Consider the following 21,784-nt stretch of genomic DNA (forward strand, 5'->3'; position numbering starts at 1 on the left):
ATATCCTTGAATTTACATTTTTTTCTGTTAAATTATGTTTTCTACTTTTTTGTTGCTGGTATTAGAAGTGCAGTTGATTTTGTGGATTTTTTTTAATCTCTCTACTTTGCTAAACTCTGTTATTTCTAATTATGTGTCTATAAATTCTTTTGGATTTGCCTGTCTATAAAAGATCATTTGCAAGTGACAAATGATATTTCCTATTTTCTAATCCTGTGTTTCTAATATCTTTTTTATGCGCAAACTGGGATCTCCAGAGCAGTATTGAATGAAAGTACTGATAGTGTGCTTATTCTTTTTTTTTTTCCTTTCTTTCTTTCTTTTTTTTTTTTTTTTTTTTTTATAATGGAGATTGAACCCTGGGGTACTTAACCACTAAGTCACATCCCCAGTCCTTTTTATTTTTTATTTCAAGATAGGGTCTCAGTTGCTAAGGCTGGCCTTGAACTTGCTGTCCTCCTGCCTCAGCATCCCAAGTTGCTGGGATTACAGGTGTGTGCCACCATGCCTGGCATTATTTATTTATTTTCTTGCTCTTGTTTAAAAGGGGATGCTTGTAATATTTTCTCATTAATTAGGATGTTTTTCTGAGACTAACTTTATAACTTTCAAATAGAAGATTTTAAAAAATAAAATTTCACAAAATAAAAGTTTTATAGTCTATTTTCTCAACTGAAATGTCAAGAAACTAGAACTAATAATAGAAATTTGAGAATAGTGGTTTTAAAATGTTTTAAATAACTTCTTGATTTCTAAGGTTAAAAAAATGAAAGTAAACCTAAATTTTTCAGAAAAAACAACTATAAGAAGGCTGCATCACAATTTATGGGATAAGGCTGAAGCTATACTCAAGTCATAGCCTTTAATGTTTTCAGTATGAAATAAAGAAGGGAAAATTAATGAAATAATCAACTCCCTGTGTTGGGTTTCTTCATTTAAAATCATGGACATCATTTACAATAAAACTAGCTGATAAACTGTTCACATAAACCCTAAAAGATACCAGGACAGGGCTGGGGATATAGCTCATATAGCTCAGTTGGTAGAGTGCTTGCCTCGCACTCTGGGTTCAATCCCCAGCACCGCAAAAAAAAAAAAAAAAAAAAACCCAGGACAAATCACCAAAACTCTTTTAAGTTTTCCATGTGTTAACTTCTGGGCAGAAGGCATCAGAAAAAAGCCCCCAGGTCTGTGTTTTGGTGGACCTTAAAACAGGAGAGCTTCAGAAGAAACAAAAGCCGTGGACTGGGAAGTTCAGGAGAATGATTTGAGAACAAAGACTGAAATCAGGCATTATTTCATCCAGAGCAGATGAATGCAGAAGTCTCATGCTGAGGACTAAAGGAAGCAATAAAACTCTTGATAATTCTCCAGACTAACTAGTGCTTCCTTCCAATTCAGGGCCCCATACAGAGCTTAGAATAAAATTTGAGCAGCACAAGGATCATGGAGTTTAAAGAAGATGTCTGAATGAAAGTGGAAGGAGGGACATAGGGTCTGGAAATCTCATAAAGCAAAACCACTATATATTTGAATTCTACATAAAAAACGAACGACAGAGGTAAACCAGTTCTTTAAGAATAAATATTATTGAAAGGACCATGGTCAAATTCTCTAATTTTATTTTTTTTTTTTGTCATTGAGAAATATCACACTTTATTTGCTAGGGACTATTTTTTATTGTTTGTTCCATTTAGTTATACATAACAGCAGAATGCATTTTGATTCGTTGTATACAAATGGAGTACAACTTCTCATTTCTATGGTTATACATGATGTAGAGTCACACAATTCGTGTAATCATACATATACATAGGGTAATGATGTCTGTCTCATTCCACCATCTTTTCTACCTCCTTCCTGCTTCCCTCCTCTCATTTCCCTCTACACAACCCAAAGTTCCTCCATTGTTCCCTTACCCTCTGGCCCCCCACCCTTCCATTATGTGTCAATATCCACTTACCAGAAAAAACATTTGGCCTTTGGTTTTGGGGGATTGGGTCATCTCACTTAGCATGATATTCTCCAACTCTCTCCATTTACCTTCAAATACCATAATTTTAGTAGTCTTTATGGCTAATATTCCATTGTGTATATGTACCATAGTTTCTTTATCCATTCATCTGTTGAAGGGCATGTAGGTTTGTTCCACAATCTAACTATTGTGAATTGAGCTGCTATAAACATTGATGTGGCTGAGTCACTTGTAGTATGCTGATTTTAAGTCCTTTGGGTATAGTCCAAGGAGTGGGATAGCTGGATCAAATGGTGGTTCCATTCCAGGTTTTCTAAGGAATCTCCATACTGCTTTCCAGAGTGGCCGCACCAATTTGCAATCCCACCAGCAATGTATGAGTGTACCTTTTTCCCCACATCCTCACCAACACCTATTGTTGCTTGTATTCTTGATAATAGCCATTCTAATTGGGATGAGATGAAACTGTAGGGTAGTTTTGATTTGCATTTTTTTAATTACTAGAGATGATTTAAACATTTTTTCATATATTTGTTGATCGATTGTATATCTTCTTCTGTCAAGTGTCTGCTCTGTTCCTTAGTACATTTATTGACTGGATTTTTGTATTTTTGTTATAAAGTTTTTTTTTAGTTCTTTATAAATTCTGGAGATTAGTGCTCTATCTGAAGTGCATGTTGTAAAGATTTTTCTCCCACTCTGTAGGCTCTCTCTTCACAATATTGATTATTTCCTTTGCTGAGAAAAAGCCTTTTAGTTTGAATCCATCCCATTCATTGATTCTTGATTTTATTTCTTGTGCTTTTGGAGTCTTGTTAAGGAAGTCCAGTCCTAAGCTGACATGATGAAGATTTGGGCCTGTTTTTTCTTCTATTTGGTGCAGGGTCTCTGGTCAAATTCCTAGGTCCTTGATCCATTTTCAGTTGAGTTTAGTGCAGAGTGAGAGATACGGGTTTAATTTCATTTCACTGCATATGGATTTCCAGTTTTCCCAGCACCCTTTGTTGAAGAGGCTATCTTTTCTCTATTGTATGTTTTTTGCACCTTTGTTTAGGATGAGATAACTGTTTTTATGTGGGTTTGTCTTTGTGTCTTCTATTCTCTACCATTGGTCTAACTGTCTATTTTGGTGCCAATACCATGCCGTTTTTGTTACTATTGCTCTGTAGTATAGGTTAAGGTCTGGTATTGTGAGGCCTCCTGCTTCATTCTTCCTGCTAAGGATTGCTTTGTCTATTCTGGGTCTCTTATTTTTCCAAATGAATTTCATGACTGCTTTCTCTTTTTCTGTGAGGTATATCATTGGGATTTTAATTGGAATTGCATTGAATCTGTATAGCACTTTTGGTAGTATGACCATTTGGACAATATTAATTCTGCCTATCCAAAAACTTGAGAGATCTTTCCATCTTCTAAGGTTTTCTTTAATTTCTTTCTTTAGTGTTCTGTAGTTTTCACTGTAGAGGTCTTTCACCTCTTTTGTTAGATTGATTCCCAAGTTTGTTTGTTTTTTTGAGGCTATTATGAATGGGTAGTTTTCCTAATTTCTCTTTCAGAGGATTCATCATTTACAAATAGAAATGCATTAGATTTATGAGTATTGATTTTATATCCTGCTACTTTGCTGAATTCATTTATGAGTTCTAGAAGTTTTCTGGTGCAATTTTCTTGATCTTTTAAATATAAAATCATGTCATTGGCAGATAGTGATAGTTTGAGTTTTTCTTTTCCTATTCATATCCCTTTAATTTCTTCATCTGTCTGATTGCTCTGGCTAGAATTTCAAGGATGATGTTGAATAGAAGTCGTGGAAGATGGCATCCTGTCTTGTTCCAGTTTTTAGAGGGAATACTTTCAATTTTTCTCCATTTAGAATGATGCTGACCTTGGGCTTAGCATAGATAGTTATTACAATGTTAAGGTATGTTCCTACTGTCCCCATTTTTCCTAGTGTTTTGAACATAAAGTGATGCTGTATTTTATCAAATGTTTTTTCTGCATCCATTGAAATGATCATAATATGAACTTTAAGTCAGTTGATGTGATGGATTACACTTATTGATTTCTGAATGTTGAACCAACCTTGCATCCCTGGGATGAACCCCACTTGATCATGGTGCACTCTTTTTAATGTTTTTGTATGCAATTTGCCAGAATTTTGTTATGAACTTTTGCATCTGTGTTCATCAGGGATCTGTGTTCATCATCGGTCTGAAGTTTTCTTTCCTTGATGTGTCTTTGTCTGGTTTTGGTATCAGAGTGATACTAGCTTCATAGAATGAGTTTGGAAGGGTTCCCCCTTTTCTATTTCATGGAATAGAATACTTTAAGGAGTATTGGTATTAGTTCTTTTTTGAAGGTTTGTAGAACTCAGCTGAGAATCCATCTGGTCCTGGGCTCTTCCTGGTTGGTAAGCTTTTGATGGCATCTTCTATTTCATTGCTTGAAATTGATCTGTTTAAATTGTGTATTTCCTCCTGCATCAGTTTGTATAGATCATATGTCTCTAGAAATTTGTCAATGTCTTCAAGATTTTCTATTTTGTTAGAGTATAGATTTTCAAAATAGCTTTTAATTATGCTTTGTATTTCAATAGTGTCTATCATGATATTTCCTCTTTCATCACAAATTTTAATAATTTGAGTTTTCTCTCTCCTGTTAGTGTGCCTATGGGTTTATCAATTTTTTTTCAAAGAACCAACTTTTTTGTCAATTTTTTGAATTGTTTCTTTGTTACAATTTCATTGATTTCAGCTCTGATTTTAATGATTTCCTGTCTTCTACTTTTGGTGTTGATGTGTTCTTTTTCTAGGACTTTGAGATGTAATATTAGGTCATTTATTTGTTTACTTTTTATTCTTTTATTGAATGAGCTCACTGCAATGAACTTTCCTCTTAGTACAACTTTCATTGTGTCCCAGAGATTTTGATATGTTGTATTGGTGTTCTTATTTACCTCTAAGAATGTTTTATCTCCTCCCTGATGTATTCTGCTATCCTTGCATCATTCAGTAGCATATTATTTAGTCTCCAGGTGTTGGGGTATTTTCTGTTTTTTATTTTATTGTTGATTTCTACTTTCATTCCCTTGTGATCTGATAGAATGCAGGGTAGTATTTCTATTTTTTTATATTTGCTGAGAGTTGCTTCGTGGCATGATATATGGTCTGTTTTAAAGATGGATTCATATGTTGTTGAGAAAAAGTGTATTCACTCATTGATGGATGAAATATTCTATATATGTCTGTTAAATCTAAATTATTGATTGTGTTATTGAGTTCTGTGGTTTCTTTGGTCAGTTTTTGTTTGGAGGATCTATCCAGTGGTGAGAGGGGTTTGTTAAAGTCATCTAGTATTATTGTGTTGTGGTCTATTTGATTCCTGAAATTGAGAAGGGTTTCTTTGATGTACATAGATGCTGTATTGTTTGGGGCATAAATATTTACAATTGTTATGTCTTGTTGATTTATGATTCTCTTAAGCAGTATGAAATGTCCTTCTTTATCCCCTCTAACTTTGGTTTGAAGTACACTTTGTCTGATATGAGGATGGAAACCCTGACTTTTTTACTGAATCTATTTGCATGATATGTTTTTTTCCCATCCTTTCATCTTCAGTCTATGGATAGTCTTTTCCTATGAGTCAAGTCTCTTGAAGGCAGCATATTGTTGAGTCTTTTTTTTTTTTTAATGCAATCTGACAGTCTATGTCTTTTGATTGATGAGTTTAGGCCATTAACATTTAGGGTTATTATTGAGATATGATTTGTATTCCCAGTTACTTTGGCTTATTTTGGTTTTTAACTTGACTTGGTTTGATTGGCTTTTCCTTTAGTGTAGTTCCTTCCTTTGTTGACTTTCATTGTTGTTTTTCATTTTCTCCTCATGGAATATTTTGCTGAGAATGTTTTATGATACAGGCTTTCTATTTGTAAATTCTCTTCATTTTTGTTTATCATAGAAGGTTTTCATTTTGTCTAATCTGAAGGTTAGTTTTGCTGGATATAAGATTCTTGGTTGGTTTCCATGTTCTTTCACAGCTTGGTATATATTGTTCCAGGACCTCCTAGCTTTTAAGGTCTGAGCTGCGAAATCTGCTGATATTAGTATTGGTGTCCCCCTATATATAATCTGATATTTTTCTCTTGTAACCTTTAAAATTCTATTCTTATTTTGTATGTTGGGCATTTTCATTATAGTGGACCTTGAGGTGAATCTGTTGTAATTTTGTACATTTCGTGTCATGTAAGCCTCTTGTATTTGATTTTCCATTTCATTCTTCAGGTTTGGGAAATTTTCTGACATTATTTCAATGAATAGATTGTTCATTCCTTTGGTTTTTATATGTGCCTTCCTCAATCCCAGTAATTCTTAAATTTAGTCTTCTCATGTTATCCTGTAATTCTTGGAGATTCTGTTAACGATTTGTTACTACTTCTCTGTGTGATCAACTTTATTTTCAGGATTAAGTATTTTTAATTCATTGTGTGAGGTTCTGCTTTCCATTGAGTTTTTAATTTAATTTATTGTTTCCTTCATTTGATTATTTTTCAGAATCTTTGTTGAAATAATCTTTTGCATCCTGCATTTGCTCTCTTATATCAAGCTTTACTTTGTGAATCATTTTAATTATGTACATTTGAACTCCTTTTCTGACATTTCTTCTACCATGCTGTCAATGAATTCTATTAATATAGTATCTTGTTTTGTTTGGGGCATTTCTTCCTTGATTTTTTTATGTTGTTTGTTTATCTTGCCCTCTAGCAGTTCAGATCCAAGGTATTACAGTATCTACCCTATAGATTTATTGTGTTCCTGCAGGTTTCCAATACCTCACCTTTAAGGGGGAGATCAATATTAATAGCACCCAATGCAAACAATATGCAGCCTTAAACCAAATAGCCACTATTAAGACATTAACAGTATTGTCATAATAAACAGAGATGATATGTTCCATTATTATCTACAGCATAAACAATAGGTTTGCAATAAGGTCTACAATTTCTAATGGTGAACAAAGAAAAGACAGGGAAGGTGTGTAGGATGTGATTTAATGAGTTAGGAAGTGAGAATATAGAGGCACTAGATTATAGGAAGAGTGAAAGAGGACTCAAAAGAAGTTGGTTTTTAGCAGGAGAAAAGAGAGGAAGAGACTCTGAGGAAACAAATAAATAAGAAGAAAATAGAGTGATTAAAAAAAAGAAAAGGAATGTACAATAAACCTGTAATACACTATTCAAATGTCCCTGTCTTCATTAGCCTGATGCATGAAAAGTACTTGATTTCAAAGATGATGGGGAATAACCCAATCAATAAATGGGCTAAGGAACTGAGCAGACACTTCACCAAAGATATACAAGCAGTCAACAGATATTTGAAAAAATGTTCAGCATCTCTAGTAATTAGAGAAATGCAAATCAAATCTACCTTAAGGTTTTATCGCACTCCAATTAGAATGACTGTTATCAAGAATACAAGCAACAATAGGTGTTGGCGAGGATGTGGGGGAAAAGATACACTCATACAATGCTGGTGGGATTGCAAATTGGTGCAGCCACTCTGGAAAGCAATATGGAGATTCCTCAGAAAATTTGGAATGGAACCACCATTTGACCCAGCTGTCCCACTCCTTGGCCTGTACCCAAAGGATTTAACATCATACTATAGTGATGCAGCCACATCAATGTTTATAGCAGCTCAATTCACAATAGCCAGATTGCAGAATGAACCTACATGCCCTTCAGTAGATGAATGGATAAAGAAACTATGGTATGTATACACAATGGAATATTACTCAGCCATAAAGACTAATAAAATTATGGCATTTGCAGGTAAATGGATGGAGCTGGAGAATATCATGCTAAGTGAGATAAGCCAATTCCAAAAAACCAAAGACTGAATGTTTTCTCTGATAAGTGGATGTTTTTTTTTTCTTTTTTGTTTTTTTTTTTTATTGTAAACAAATGGGATACATGTTGTCTCTCTGTCTGTACATGGCGTAAAGGCATACCATTTGTGTAATCATAAATTTACATAGGGTAAAGTTGTTTGATTCATTCTGCCATTTTTTCCCTTCTCCCCCTCCCCTCCCACCCTTCCCCTCCATCTATACAGTCCTTCCTTCCTCCATTCCTGCCCCCCTCCCTAAACCCAACTCCAACCCCAACACTAACCCTTCCCACCTCCCATTATGTGTCCTTATCCACTTATTAGCGATATCATTCTTCCTTTGGTTTTATGAGATTGGCTTATCTCACTTAGCATGATATTCTCCAGTTTCATCCATTTGCCTGCAAATGCCATAATTTTATCATTCTTTATGGCTGAGTAATATTCCATTGTATATATATACCACAGTTTCTTTATCCATTCATCAATTGAAGGACATCTAGGTTGGTTCCACAATCTGGCTATTGTGAACTGAGCAGCTATGAACATTGATGTGGCTGTATCTCTGTAATATGCTGATTTTAAGTCCTTTGGGTATAGACCAAGGAGTGGGATAGCTGGGTCAAATGGTGGTTCCATTCCAAGTTTTCTAAGGAATCTCCACACTGCTTTCCAGAGTGGCTGCACTAATTTACAGCCCCACCAGCAATGTAAGAGTGTACCTTTCTCCCCACATCCTCGCCAACACCTGTTGTTGCTTGTATTCTTGATAATCGCCATTCTAATTGGGGTGAGATGGAATCTTAGGGTGGTTTTGATTTGCATTTCTCTTATTACTAGAGATGTTGAACAATTTTCCATATGTTTGTTGATTGCTTGTATATCTTCTTCTGTGAAGTGTCTATTCATTTCTTTAACCCATTTGTCAATTGGATTATTTACATTCTTGGTGTAGAGTTTTTTGAGTTCTTTATAGATTCTGGAGATTAGCGCTCTATCTGAAGTATGATTGGCAAAGATTTTCTCCCACTCTGTAGGCTCTTTCTTCGCATTGCTGATAGTTTCTTTTGCTGAGAGAAAGCTTTTTAGTTTGAATCTATCCCAGTTATTAATTCTTGCTTTTATTTCTTGTGCTATTGGAGTCCTGTTGAGGAAGTCTGGTCCTAAGGCGACATGTTGAAGCTCTGGACCTACTTTTTCTTCTATAAGATGCAAGGTCTCTGGTCTGATTCCGAGATCCTTAATCCATTTTGAGTTTAGTTTCGTGCATGGTGAGAGATATGGGTTTAGTTTCATTCTGTTGCATATGGATTTCCAATTCTCCCAGCACCATTTGTTGAAGAGGCTATCTTTTCTCCATTGCATATTGTTGGAACCTTTGTCTAGTATGAGAAAATTGTATTTATTTGGGTTTGTGTCCGTGTCCTCTATTCTGTACCATTGATCCACCTAAGTGGATGTTTATACATAACGGTGTAGGGGGAGGTAAGGGAAGAATAGATTGTGTAGAGGGAAATGAGGGGAGGGGAGGGAGCCGGGGGAAGGAAAGATGGTGGAATGAGACATACATTATTAGCCTATGTATATGTATGATTACATAATTGGTATGACTCTATATGATGTACAACCTTAGAAATGAAAAGTTGTACCCCATTTGTGTACAATGAATTAAAATGCATTCTGCTGTCATATATAATTAAATAGAACAAACAATAAAAAAATGATGATGTGTGTGTGGGAAATGAAAAAAAGAAAAAAGAAAAAAATGGGGAAAAAGAGTCTTGAAGGAAAAGTGCACAATTGTTTCTGTTGTAGTTTAGTATCTTCTCTGCTTTCCTTCTCTTCTGATAGGGTTGTCTGGAGTTTGCTGGTAAGTCCACCCTCAGGATAATGACAGTTACTAAGGTGGGAGGATTAGACTTGGAGGTGGGACTCCTGGAGGCAGGACTCTCCTTTGCAGTGTACTCTTGTGATGCAGGAGCCTAGTCTTAGCCCCTTCCCTCACTGTGGACCTCAAAATTCTTGGTCTATAATTTATTCTCTAAATTGTATCTCTCCTGCCCCTTCCCTTTTGAGTTCCTAACCAGGAACCTCTCTCCTCAGAGGTCCTAAGAAATGAGCACAGGGACCTGTATGCCTGTCTCAGAAAGGTGTGCTATACTGGGCAAATCGGGACCAGGTGTTCAAATTTTATAATTTTAATTACAGAGTTTTATTATGATAAAGAGAATAAGGAACTAAGTTAACAGCCATTCAGACAGTTAAAAACACATCAGAAATACATGCCCACAAAAATAGAAGAAAAATCCTATTTCAAAATCTACAAAAATACTTGAAGAATATGATATAATGCTTCAAAGAACAACATAAGTCAGAATTGTAAAAAACTCAAAGAGATAAGGGGAAATAATAAGTGAAAGAATTAGAAATATTTTTTTAAATTAGAAATAAGCCAAAAGCAACACAAAAATAGCTGGAAATGATTTAGTTCGGTGGTTCTGGAAGTAGCACTTTAGATGGGCAAGACTGTGGGTTTGATCCCTAGTACCTCCAAAAAGGAACAAAGAAGCAAAAGTATACAGCCTTAAGAGACCCAAAAGATGAAAAGAAGAAAATGTGTAAAATTTAGAGAGAAATGAAAAAAGAAATAAAAAGAATTTGAGAGAAATTAGAAAATAGGCAGAAACTCTTCAACTTGTGGGTAATTGGAGCAAAGGGAAGGCTGGTAATACTCCATTCCTTAACAAGTTAGTGATTTCAAAGATTATAAGTTTGTCTTTAATAACTCATTAAACCATACATTTGTTTTGAGGCTTTTTCTGTATATGTTTTATTTTACAATTAATAGATTATGATATATATAACAAAAGGACAAGCAGCACCTTGGTGAATATTTCCCCAAAAGAAAAAGTGTTTAAAAATGTCATGCTAATGCTCCAACAAAGAATTACAGAGGACATATATGACTTGCATTTATTAAAAAAACACAAACATTAATGTTGAGCCTCACTAAAGTATTCCTTCAAAGACAACTTTTAGGTGAGGAGGGAGATAGGGAAAAGCTTTATTAAGTACTCACCTGGAGGTAAGGTACAGCCTAACAGCTATTGTGAAATGACAGAGTGGGGATAAGCCCATTAGTAGGTGCACTTCACTATGATAGGTTTTTCTGTTACATGATCCCAGAATGAATACAATACAAAATAGTTTGTTTTCTGTTCATGTTGAATTAGCCTGGCACTTTTTAATTGGGAAGGATTTTGTGACTAATAATATTGAATATTTTCTTATACTTCACAGTAAGAGACCTACCACCAGTTTGCCTTGATGTTAGACAAAAGCAGCGTATCCCTATAGATACATTATCATCTGAAACGAAGGCCCCAATCCTTGCAGAACCTGTCCTTCCTGTCCAGCCCAAAACTATGAAAGATTTTCAGTAAGTTTCAACTCATTCTTCCATATAGACCTAGTGTCATCTGCATGTCAGAACTTAATTTGATTTAATATCTTTGTGTGAGAAATTAATTGAACTTGTGGGTCATTATTAGCCAAGAAAGAAGACAGAAAAGACTAGATGTCTTTTGGAAGGTGTCTAGTGGAAGGTGAAAACCAATGCATGAATTACCGTTTAGGCTTAGATATGTTGTAACAAAAGAAAGGAAATACTTAAGAAAGAGAATCTGAGTCTAAACAGGCAAAAAAAAAAAAAAAAAAAAAAAAAAGTGATGATAAAGTAATAAAATGTTTTCATTTTAAGAAATAAGAATTCAGATACTATGCAATGTTCTATGAAATATGTTACTATTCAGAAAACAAAAATGCATAATTTGAAGGACTTGATGGGAATAAGAAAGCAGAGACACAAAGTGTAAACAAAATCTCCAGAAGTTTGACTATGAAGGAAAGGAAAGAGAGTAATAATTAGAAGGAACATGTCAAGAATAAGATTTTTTTTTAAGTGGGTAAATGGGAAACTTGAAACCGAATTAACATTTTAATCCAGTTAAGAATTGTGAATTCACAAACCATATTTTCATTAACTAACTGGGAGAGATTTTTTCTGTTTCAGTATTTTAAATTGCATATTTGGTGACATACATTTGTATAAAGGAATGCTGTGTCTATCTGAATAATATTTCTATCTATAGATGATAAATATGTGTTTTCATTTTAGGGAAGATATGGAAAAAGTTAAGTCTACAGGAGATTGGAAAACAGTACATGATTTTTATCTCACAACATTTGATTCTTTCCCAGGATTAAATACTATATTTAAGGTAATAATACATGAAACAAATTTTTAATTCACTCTTAGTTTTAAATTTTCCCAAAAAGATATGGCAGTTACCTCATTTTCTACACAATATTGACTTAAACAGCTTTACAAAAAGCATATATATTGATTTTTGAATTATATGTATTACATATTTATTGGTACTATTATTAATATTTGATCCAGTTCTTTAATTTTCAAAAAAGAAAGTTATTGAAATAGTCCTTACACATTCATTTTTTATTTTCAGCAGTTTGCCCTGATAGTTCTTTTTTATCATCAGACCACAAAATAGAAAATTTCACAAAGTAGTATGGTTCAAATAATTACTAAGAGCAGTTCTTAAAATGTTGTATAAATTTAATTCTTTAATTGAATTTGCAGAAAGATGCTACTGCCTCATTTAATACCATTGATGACTCTGGGATTAATGCTAAATTTGTGAATGCTGTATATGATGCCTTACTTAATACTGTGAGTATTATTTATGAAAACATTTAAATAGTATAATTATTTGTTTCTTCTATATTTCAAGTAAATCCACATAAATATTGTAAAATCATCTTGTAGTGTAATTGCATAGAAACTATAGAAAATTATATTTACGGTAATTTTTTAGTAAATACACTTGGAACTCTCAGAAAGTTAGGTCATTTTATTCTCTTATTTTTCTAATTAACTGAGAACTGTACGAAATGCTTGTACATACAGTCTTTGTTTAGAAAGACTTGCTGTCATCATGCTGCACTTATTTAGGAAAAGAAGGTAAGTGATTATATTGGAATTGTACTGATAGATCAGTGGTTCTCAAACTTTAGCATGTATGAGTCATAAAAAGTGCTTATTATAATACAGAGTTTCAGATACTGTAGGTTATTCTGGGTAGAACACAAGAATTTTCATTTCTTACAAGTTTCCAGGATATATTGATGCTTCTGATCCAAGGATGACGTTTTGAGAATCCCAGAGCTGTAGATCAGCCTGTGAAAAATTGATATCCTTTCAGTTCATCAGCATGGTACATCCTCCAATTACCTTCAATTTCTCTCAGTAGTTTTGAATTTTCTTCTGGGTAGAGGTGTTTTACATTTCTTGTTACATTTATTTCTAGGTACTTGATTTTTTTTATGCTACTATAATTTCATTTTTTAGCTGAGACTAATATATGGCAATGCTTTCATGTATTTATCTGGTTACCTTGCTAAATTCACTCATTAATTCTAATAGCATATCAATAAATTCACTTTGATTTCCTATGTACATAATCATATCATTTGTGGAGAAATACAGATTTTTATCTCTTTTCAATTCTTATTTCTTGAATAGTTGTTGTATATATTTGCCTTATTGCACTGGTTAGGATCTCTTATACAATTTCCTACAAAAGAAGTAATAGTAGACTTCTTTATCTTATTCCCAATCTGAGTACCTCATTGTTAAACATGTAAAAAGGGTACCTAACATCATTTGTCACCAAAACAGTGAAATAACTTTACATATTCATTGAATTCAATAAAAATTTTGCAAAACTTTATCAAAGTATTAGCAGTATTTTATAACAGTTGGAATTTTCATATCCCAATGAAGCAAATATAAATGGGTACAATCACTTTGAAAAACTACTTGGTATTATATACTATCACTAAGCATATGCATACACTGTGACCCAGTAGTTCTACCATTATATACACTTCTCTGACTTCTTTTGACTTGGAACGATGTTAAAATTTTAAAATATATCTCAAATAAGTAAACCTAACTATATTTTGAATACTATACCATATTTTAAAAAACTCAGCAAGATAACTTTTACCCACAGTACTTTAGCTATAGATCTTCAATTTAAAAATACAAAAAAAATAAATAAATAAAACCTCTCAAAAATTATAAACAAATTTTCAGCTTTTCTTGTTTGTTTGTTTGTTCATTTGTTTCCTCACTGGTAGGGGTTAACTTTCTATGTATTGTTGAACTAAACAAATAAGTAAACATATTTAAGATGCTGACTGTTGTGTTTCTCACTGTTAGAAAAGGAGATACAAATATGGAATTATGGGATGGTAGAAGGCTAAAAATATCCATGGTTGTTGAATTGAAATTAGTGACATCATGATGAACTTTTTTTTTAATAGATTTAAATGCACACATGTGCATGTATCTGTGTGTCCTAGCCCTATGCCCTGAAAAGGCCTAGAAGCAATAACACCCCACTAGCAGTGAGCACTACAGCTTATATATCTTTACTTCTAAATACCATTCCCAGCTGGGGACAGTGTCACACACCTGTAATCCCAGCACCTCTGGAGGCTGAGACTGGAGGATCGTGAGTTCAAAGCCAGCCTCAGAAAAAGCAAGGCTTACTAAGCAACTCAGTGAGATCCTGTCTCTAAATAAAATAGCAAATAGTACTGGGGATGTGGTTCGGTGGTCAGGTGCCCCTGAGTTCAACCCCTGGTACCAAAAAAAAAAATTTACCATTCCCACTGAAAGGAATTAGAGTTCATTAGAGAAATAGCTAATTTCATGACTGTTGCAGGAAAGTACAAGATGAACCTGTAGTTTCTAGTTTCTCACCATTAGTTATGATGTTAGCTATAGGTTTCTTATGGATGCTATTTATCAAATTGAGAAAAATCTGTATTCCTAATTTGCTGATAGTTTTTATCATTAATGAGTATTGGATTTTTTTTTCTTTTTTTTTTTTTTTGACATTTTTTTTTTTAATTATAAAATTGTAAACAAATGGGATACATGTTGTTTCTCTGTCTGTACATGGCGTAAAGGCATACCATTTGTGTAATCATAAATCTACATAGGGTAATGTTGTTTGATTCATTCTGCCATTTTTTCCCTTCCCCCCCTCCCCTCCCACCCTTCCCCTCCATCTATACAGTCCTTCCTTCCTCCATTCCTGCCCCCCTCCCTAAACCCAACTCCAACCCCAACATTAACCCTTCCCACCCCCCATTATGTGTCATCATCCACTTATTAGCGATATCATTCTTCCTTTGGTTTTTTGAGATTGGCTTATCTCACTTAGCATGATATTCTCCAGTTTCATCCATTTGCCTGCAAATGCCATAATTTTATCGTTCTTTATGGCTGAGTAATATTCCATTGTATATATATACCACAGTTTCTTTATCCATTCATCAATTGAAGGACATCTAGGTTGGTTCCACAATCTGGCTATTGTGAACTGAGCAGCTATGAACATTGATGTGGCTGTATCTCTGTAATATGCTGATTTTAAGTCCTTTGGGTATAGGCCAAGGAGTGGGATAGCTGGGTCAAATGGTAGGTCCATTCCAAATTCCACCAGAAAACTTTTAGATCTCATAAGTGATTTCAGTAAAGTAGCGGGATATAAGATCAATGCACATAAATCGAAGGCATTTTTATATATAAGCAATGAATCTTCAGAAAGAGAAATTAGGAAAACTACCCCATTCACAATAGCTTCGAAAAAAATAAAGTATTTGGGAATCAATCTCACAAAAGAGGTGAAAGACCTCTACAATGAGAACTACAGAACACTAAAGAAAGAAATTCAAGAAAACCTTAGAAGATGGAAAGATCTCCCATGTTCTTGGATAGGAAGAATTAATATTGTCAAAATGGCCATACTACCAAAAGTGCTATACAGATTCAATGCAATTCCAATTAAAATCCCAATGATGTACCTTACAGAAATAGAGCAAGCAATTATGAAATTCATCTGGAAGAATAAAAAACCCAGAATAGCTAAAGCAATCCTTGGCAGAAAGAGTGAAGCAGGGGGTATCGCGATACCAGATCTTCAACTCTACTACAAAGCAATAGTAACAAAAACGGCATGGTATTGGTACCAAAATAGAAAGGTGGATCAATGGTACAGAATAGAGGACACGGACACAAACCCAAATAAATACAATTTTCTCATACTAGACAAAGGTTCCAACAATATGCAATGGAGAAAAGATAGCCTCTTCAACAAATGGTGCTGGGAGAATTGGAAATCCATATGCAACAGAATGAAACTAAACCCATATCTCTCACCATGCACGAAACTAAACTCAAAATGGATTAAGGATCTCGGAATCAGACCAGAGACCTTGCATCTTATAGAAGAAAAAGTAGGTCCAGAGCTTCAACATGTTGGCTTAGGACCAGACTTCCTCAACAGGACTCCCATAGCACAAGAAATAAAAGCAAGAATTAATATCTGGGATAGATTCAAACTAAAAAGCTTTCTCTCAGCAAAGGAAACTATCAGCAATGCAAAGAAAGAGCCTACAGAGTGGGAGAAAATCTTTGCCAATCATACTTCAGATAGAGCGCTAATCTCCAGAATCTATAAAGAACTCAAAAAACTCTACACCAAGAATGTAAATAATCCAATCGACAAATGGGCTAACGAAATGAATAGACACTTCACAGAAGAAGATATACAAGCAATCAACAAACATATGGAAAAATGTTCAACATCTCTAGTAATAAGAGAAATGCAAATCAAAACCACCCTAAGATTCCATCTCACCCCAATTAGAATGGCAATTATCAAGAATACAACCAACAACAGGTGTTGGCGAGGATGTGGGGAGAAAGGTACACTCTTACATTGCTGGTGGGGCTGCAAATTAGTGCAGCCACTCTGGAAAGCAGTGTGGAGATTCCTTAGAAAACTTGGAATGGATTTTTGAAAATAATTTATTTGTATCAATATACTCATATAGTTTTTCTTCAGTTTGTTTATAAAATGAATTACATAAATTGATTTTCAAGTTTTGAACCAACCCTGTATACCTGGAATAAATACCACTTGGTAGTGGTGTTTTTGGTTCAGTTTGCTAACATTTTGTGAAGTGTTTTGCATCTATGTTCATGAGAGGTGGTCCATAATTTTTTCTTTTGTGACACATCTTTCTCTGATATAGATATTAGGGTAGTGCTGCCCTCACAGAATCAGAAAGTATTCTCTCTGCCGCTATTGCCTGGGAAAAGCTGTAAAGAAATTACATCACCTCTTCCTTTAATGTTTGCTAGAATTCACCAGTAACACCACGTGGGCCTGGTGCTTTCTGTTTCTGAAGTTTTGTCAGTTATTGATTCTGTTAGGCCTGATAGGTAGAGGCCTTTTCAGATGGTTTGTTTCTCTTTGTATGAATTTTGTTGTATGTGCTTTTCAAGAACACATCTAGGTTTTTGAATTTGTAGGCATGGACTTAACTCATAATAGTTCTCTATTATCTTTCTAATGCCCTTGTGATCAGAAGTAATCTTTTTTTTTTTCATTTCAGGTATAAGTAATTAATGTGCTCTATCTTTTCCTTTTTTGATTTGTTTGGCTAGAAGTTTATAATTTTACTGAAGTCTTTTTGGGGGAGCATCTAAATTTTTTTATTTTTGTGTTTTAATTTATGGGTTCTCTTTAGTTCTACAAGACAGCAGAATCCATTTTGATATAATTATACAAGCAGAGAATATATCTTATTCCAGTTAGAGTCCCAGTCTTATGGATGTACATGATAGTGGAATTCACTGTGTTGTTTTCATATATGTATATGGGGAAATTATGTCAAGATTCATTCCACTGTCTTTCCTTTGCCTATCCTCCCTCTTCCCTCCATTCCCCGTTACTGAAGTCTTTTTAAATAACATCTAAACATTTGATTTTGCTGCATTTTGAATTTTGATTTTCTCTTATAGTTCCATTTTCAATTTGATTGATTTCTACTCTTTTATTGTCTTTTCTTCTGCTTACTGTGAATTTCATTTGTTTTTTATTTTAGTTTTCTAAAGTGTAAGTTTAAATAATTGATTTTAAGTAATTAAAAAATCAATGTCCAGTCTATACATTTCCTTCTGAGCTCTGCTTTTGCTATATCCCACTAATATTAATAATGTTTTAATTTTTTTACAAAGGTAAACATAAGCTTACCATATGATCCAGCAGTTGTGCTTCTAGGTATTTAGAGTTAAGAACTTACGTTCACCCAAAAAACTACATGCAAATGTTCATAGCACCTTTATTCATAATTGTCAAAAATTAGGAGCTACCAAAATGTCCAGTAGGTAAATGGATAAGCACATTGTGGTGCATCTGTATTATGAAATACTATTAAGTGTAAAAAATAAGCTACCAAGACAAAAAAAGATATGTGGAAACCCTAAATACATACTGCTAAGTGAAAGAAACAATCCTAAAAGGCTACACACTAATTAATCTAACTTTCAGGTATTTTGGAAAAGGCAGGGGTTTGTTGCAGAAAGAGGAAAGGGGGGATGAATAGGTGAAGCACAAATTTTTAAGGTGGTGAAACTATTCTGTATGGTACTATAATGACAGAAAACATGACATTATGCATTTGTCGAAATCCATAGAACAATCAATACAAAAAGTGAACTCACATGTAATCTGTGGATCTTAGTTAATAAAAATGTATTAAATATTGGTTCATTAGTTATTACAAATGTTCCACATTAATGTACCATCCTAAAAAAATAAGGAAAATTATGTAAAGGATGGGTGAGGGTATGTATGGAAACTACTTTCTGCACACCTTTTCTGCAAACCTAAGACTGCTCTAAAAAAAATAGTCTATTACAAATAAAGAAAATGGTGTGAGCCTGTCCCAGAACCAGCTTCCCCCAAAGGCCAAATCTGAGACAATTTGGCTATTAAAATGATCATAACAAATTATAGCCACTGGGTGAAATAAGAATCTTTGAGTCTACACTGATAATAAATGATTGATAGATGACGGATAGAATGATAAATATAGAATAAAGGAAAGAATTATGAACTAATAAAGGTAAAAGGAATAGTGAAGTTTAAAACTTAAGATTTACAATCATAGTAAGAATTGATTCAATCATTATCTTCCTAGTTGATTAGATCACCAAACTGACAGCTGGCATCAATTGCTTCTTTGTGTGACACACTTAGATGCATTGTTTTTAAGTCTTCTTGCCAAAAATATACTTAGGATAAAAATAGCAGGAAAAAAAATTAGGAGATATTCAGCAAAACAAATGACATAAACTCTTAAAATGTCAGCATCTTGAAAGACAAAAAAGCAAAAAACATACAAATACACACAGACTTACATACATAAACACACACACACACTGAGAAGCAGTTTTGAAATCTAATTCTCTTGAGGTAAACGAACTAGGGAAATGTAGGACTGTCAGTGGTGTTGAGTGTCTCTCTGAGATTCATGATCATAAACTTTGTGCTCTTTATTCTACAACTTTCCATTGCTCAGAGCAGTCACTAAATAAGTGGTTGAGCAGAAGTAGTATTTGCCTTCAGGTATGAAGGATCACTGTTAGCAGAGGAAAAGAAAGGAATGATACCTTAAACACACACACAGACACACATAGCATAAAAGACCAGGTGAGTATTGACAAATGTGTCTTACAAGTCATGGTTGTGGTTTGAAGTACTATCTAGATGTATTTCATTTTCATTCTTATTTGAAAAGCTTGTAAATAAGATTGTTAAAAAATATTTAAATTATAAAGAAATGTTATACCTTTTCCGAATATATTGTAAAGAGTAATGGAAAAAATTAGCTTACATTTTTAATTAAACATAATTTGGTTGCACTTAATGAATTGTTAGTTTAAATGTTAATTGTAACTTGTTAGGACTAAATATATTCAAAATATATACAGTCATATTAAATTGGCAGATTCACTACTGTTGGGCATGTTCATGATTTTAAGGTTAAAAGTCAGGAAAAGTGAAATTGTTTTTCAGTTATATATCACTATTTTTGGTAATCAAAGGACCACCATATATATTTGTGTAAATTGTACATTATACATCAAAGGGAGCATTCTCATTGTAATTGTATGTCATTGGTGCTTCCTAGAATTTTCACATGTAAAATGGATCTACTTTGTCAATCCTCAGTCATCAATTCTGATTTTAGTTATTGAAACAGTTCTAAAGTCACCCAAATAGCTAATACTAATTACTGTGCCTTATAATTTTCTTTTACCTACAGCCTCAAGATATTCAGAAGACAGTATTAAAGGGAATCATTAACAGCCTATTACGAGAATGGAAGGGGTAATTGTAACTAATATGTAATAAGTATATATGATTAATTTACATATCTCATATATCTTTAGTTTATGTGAATGTATTTCACTATCAGGAGATACTTTAGTTGAGTTATAATTATAACATGGATGAGAAAGGGATTATAAGCCATTTTCAAGAAAACTGACATAAGATTTGTGAATCTCAGCAGGATCCATACATAGACAGGAATGAAGAAAATCTGTGACTCTTTTAAAATTGAATGTTAAGTGTTTTGCGTATAGATATATGTGGTTTACAAACACTGTGTGGGTGCTAATCAGTAACCTAAGTGAAATAATATGCTCATTATATTTTACTGTGGGCTTCCTGGTAGCCAGAGATAACTTGAGAAAATCAGTTATTGGCCTCAGAAAGAAGAAATTCTTGTTACTTCTCAGTTAACTATCTCAGGACTGAAAAAATGAGGCCAAACTGGGAGCTAGTTCCTTTGAGTATTTTAATAAAAATATCATCAAAAACATCGTAACCTGCTCATACTCCTTGCTGCCTGTGCCTGATAATTCATGTGGGCATAAATGACCCTGCCAGCTACATAAAGTCCTAGGTAGACCAGGCAAGGACTTGGAATTAGAAGTGATAGATTATAAATAGATACTGAGTGGTTGAGAAAGAAATACTTAAATCAAATTTGAGAATAACAAAAGCTTTAATATCAGCGTTTTTTCAATCCAGGATCCCAGTAAGGATCTTGAATTGCATCTGGTTGTCATATAGGTGAAACATATTTAATTCAAAAAGTTACTTCTGGGCTGGGCACAGTGGTGCACACCTATAATCCCAGCGGCTCAGGAGGCTGAGGCAGGAGGATTACAAGTTCAAAGCCAGCCTCAGCAAAAATCAAGACAGTAAGAACTCAGTGAGACCCTGACTCTAAATAAAATAGAAAATAGGGCTGGGGATGTGGCTCAGTGGTCAAGTGCCCCTGAGTTCAATCCCTGGTGCCCTTCCCAAAAAAGAAAGTTATTTCTGGGTATCTGCGAGAGTATCAAATAGGTCTTAAGCAATTGAGAAACACTTAGTAGCCTTGGGAATAACAAAAGTTCTCAGTGAACTCTGATGACGTGAAAATCTAGATTAATATGGAAAAGTAATTTAAATTACTTACTTTTCAGAGATATCCAAAATACGATTCTTTTGATTAGAAACATTCTAGATGCATTCAAAGTATGATTTGATTTGCAGACATTTCTGTACCTGAATCTATAAACAAAAACATATTTTCTTTCTTTAATGAATAAATATTAAGTACAGATTGTCCCTTATTAAAATAAAAACACAAGAATGTAAAATTGAAGATTATTAGACACTTACCTATTTCCAGAGTTAGGATTTACCTCACAAAAAGTTATTCCTTTTAGTTAACTCAGTCTTTAGATATCTTCAGAATCAACCTAGGATAGATACAGAAAAATTTATATTCCAGCATATTAGAGACATGTTGCTATTTCAGTAATAATATTATTTTCATTTAAGATTTGTTGTTTGTTTGTTTTGTGCTTTTCTCAGTTCTTACAGGAACATTTATTGGTCATTTTTAGTTAGATACT

General features: G+C 33.8%; 1 protein-coding gene across 1 annotated transcript in view; it reads left to right on the forward strand.

Annotated features, from left to right (window-relative positions):
- Nucleotides 1-21,784, forward strand: part of Hectd2 (HECT domain E3 ubiquitin protein ligase 2) — a 72,444-nt gene that overhangs the window by 26,114 nt on the left and 24,546 nt on the right. Inside the window, exons 3-6 of the mRNA XM_047554385.1 lie at nucleotides 11,164-11,302; nucleotides 12,041-12,143; nucleotides 12,524-12,613; nucleotides 20,137-20,201. Coding sequence (XP_047410341.1) covers nucleotides 11,164-11,302; nucleotides 12,041-12,143; nucleotides 12,524-12,613; nucleotides 20,137-20,201 — 397 coding nt within the window. The remainder of the gene's footprint in view (nucleotides 1-11,163; nucleotides 11,303-12,040; nucleotides 12,144-12,523; nucleotides 12,614-20,136; nucleotides 20,202-21,784) is intronic.

This window comes from Sciurus carolinensis, chromosome 5 (assembly GCF_902686445.1).
Source record: "Sciurus carolinensis chromosome 5, mSciCar1.2, whole genome shotgun sequence".
Taxonomy (NCBI): Eukaryota; Metazoa; Chordata; class Mammalia; order Rodentia; family Sciuridae; genus Sciurus; species Sciurus carolinensis.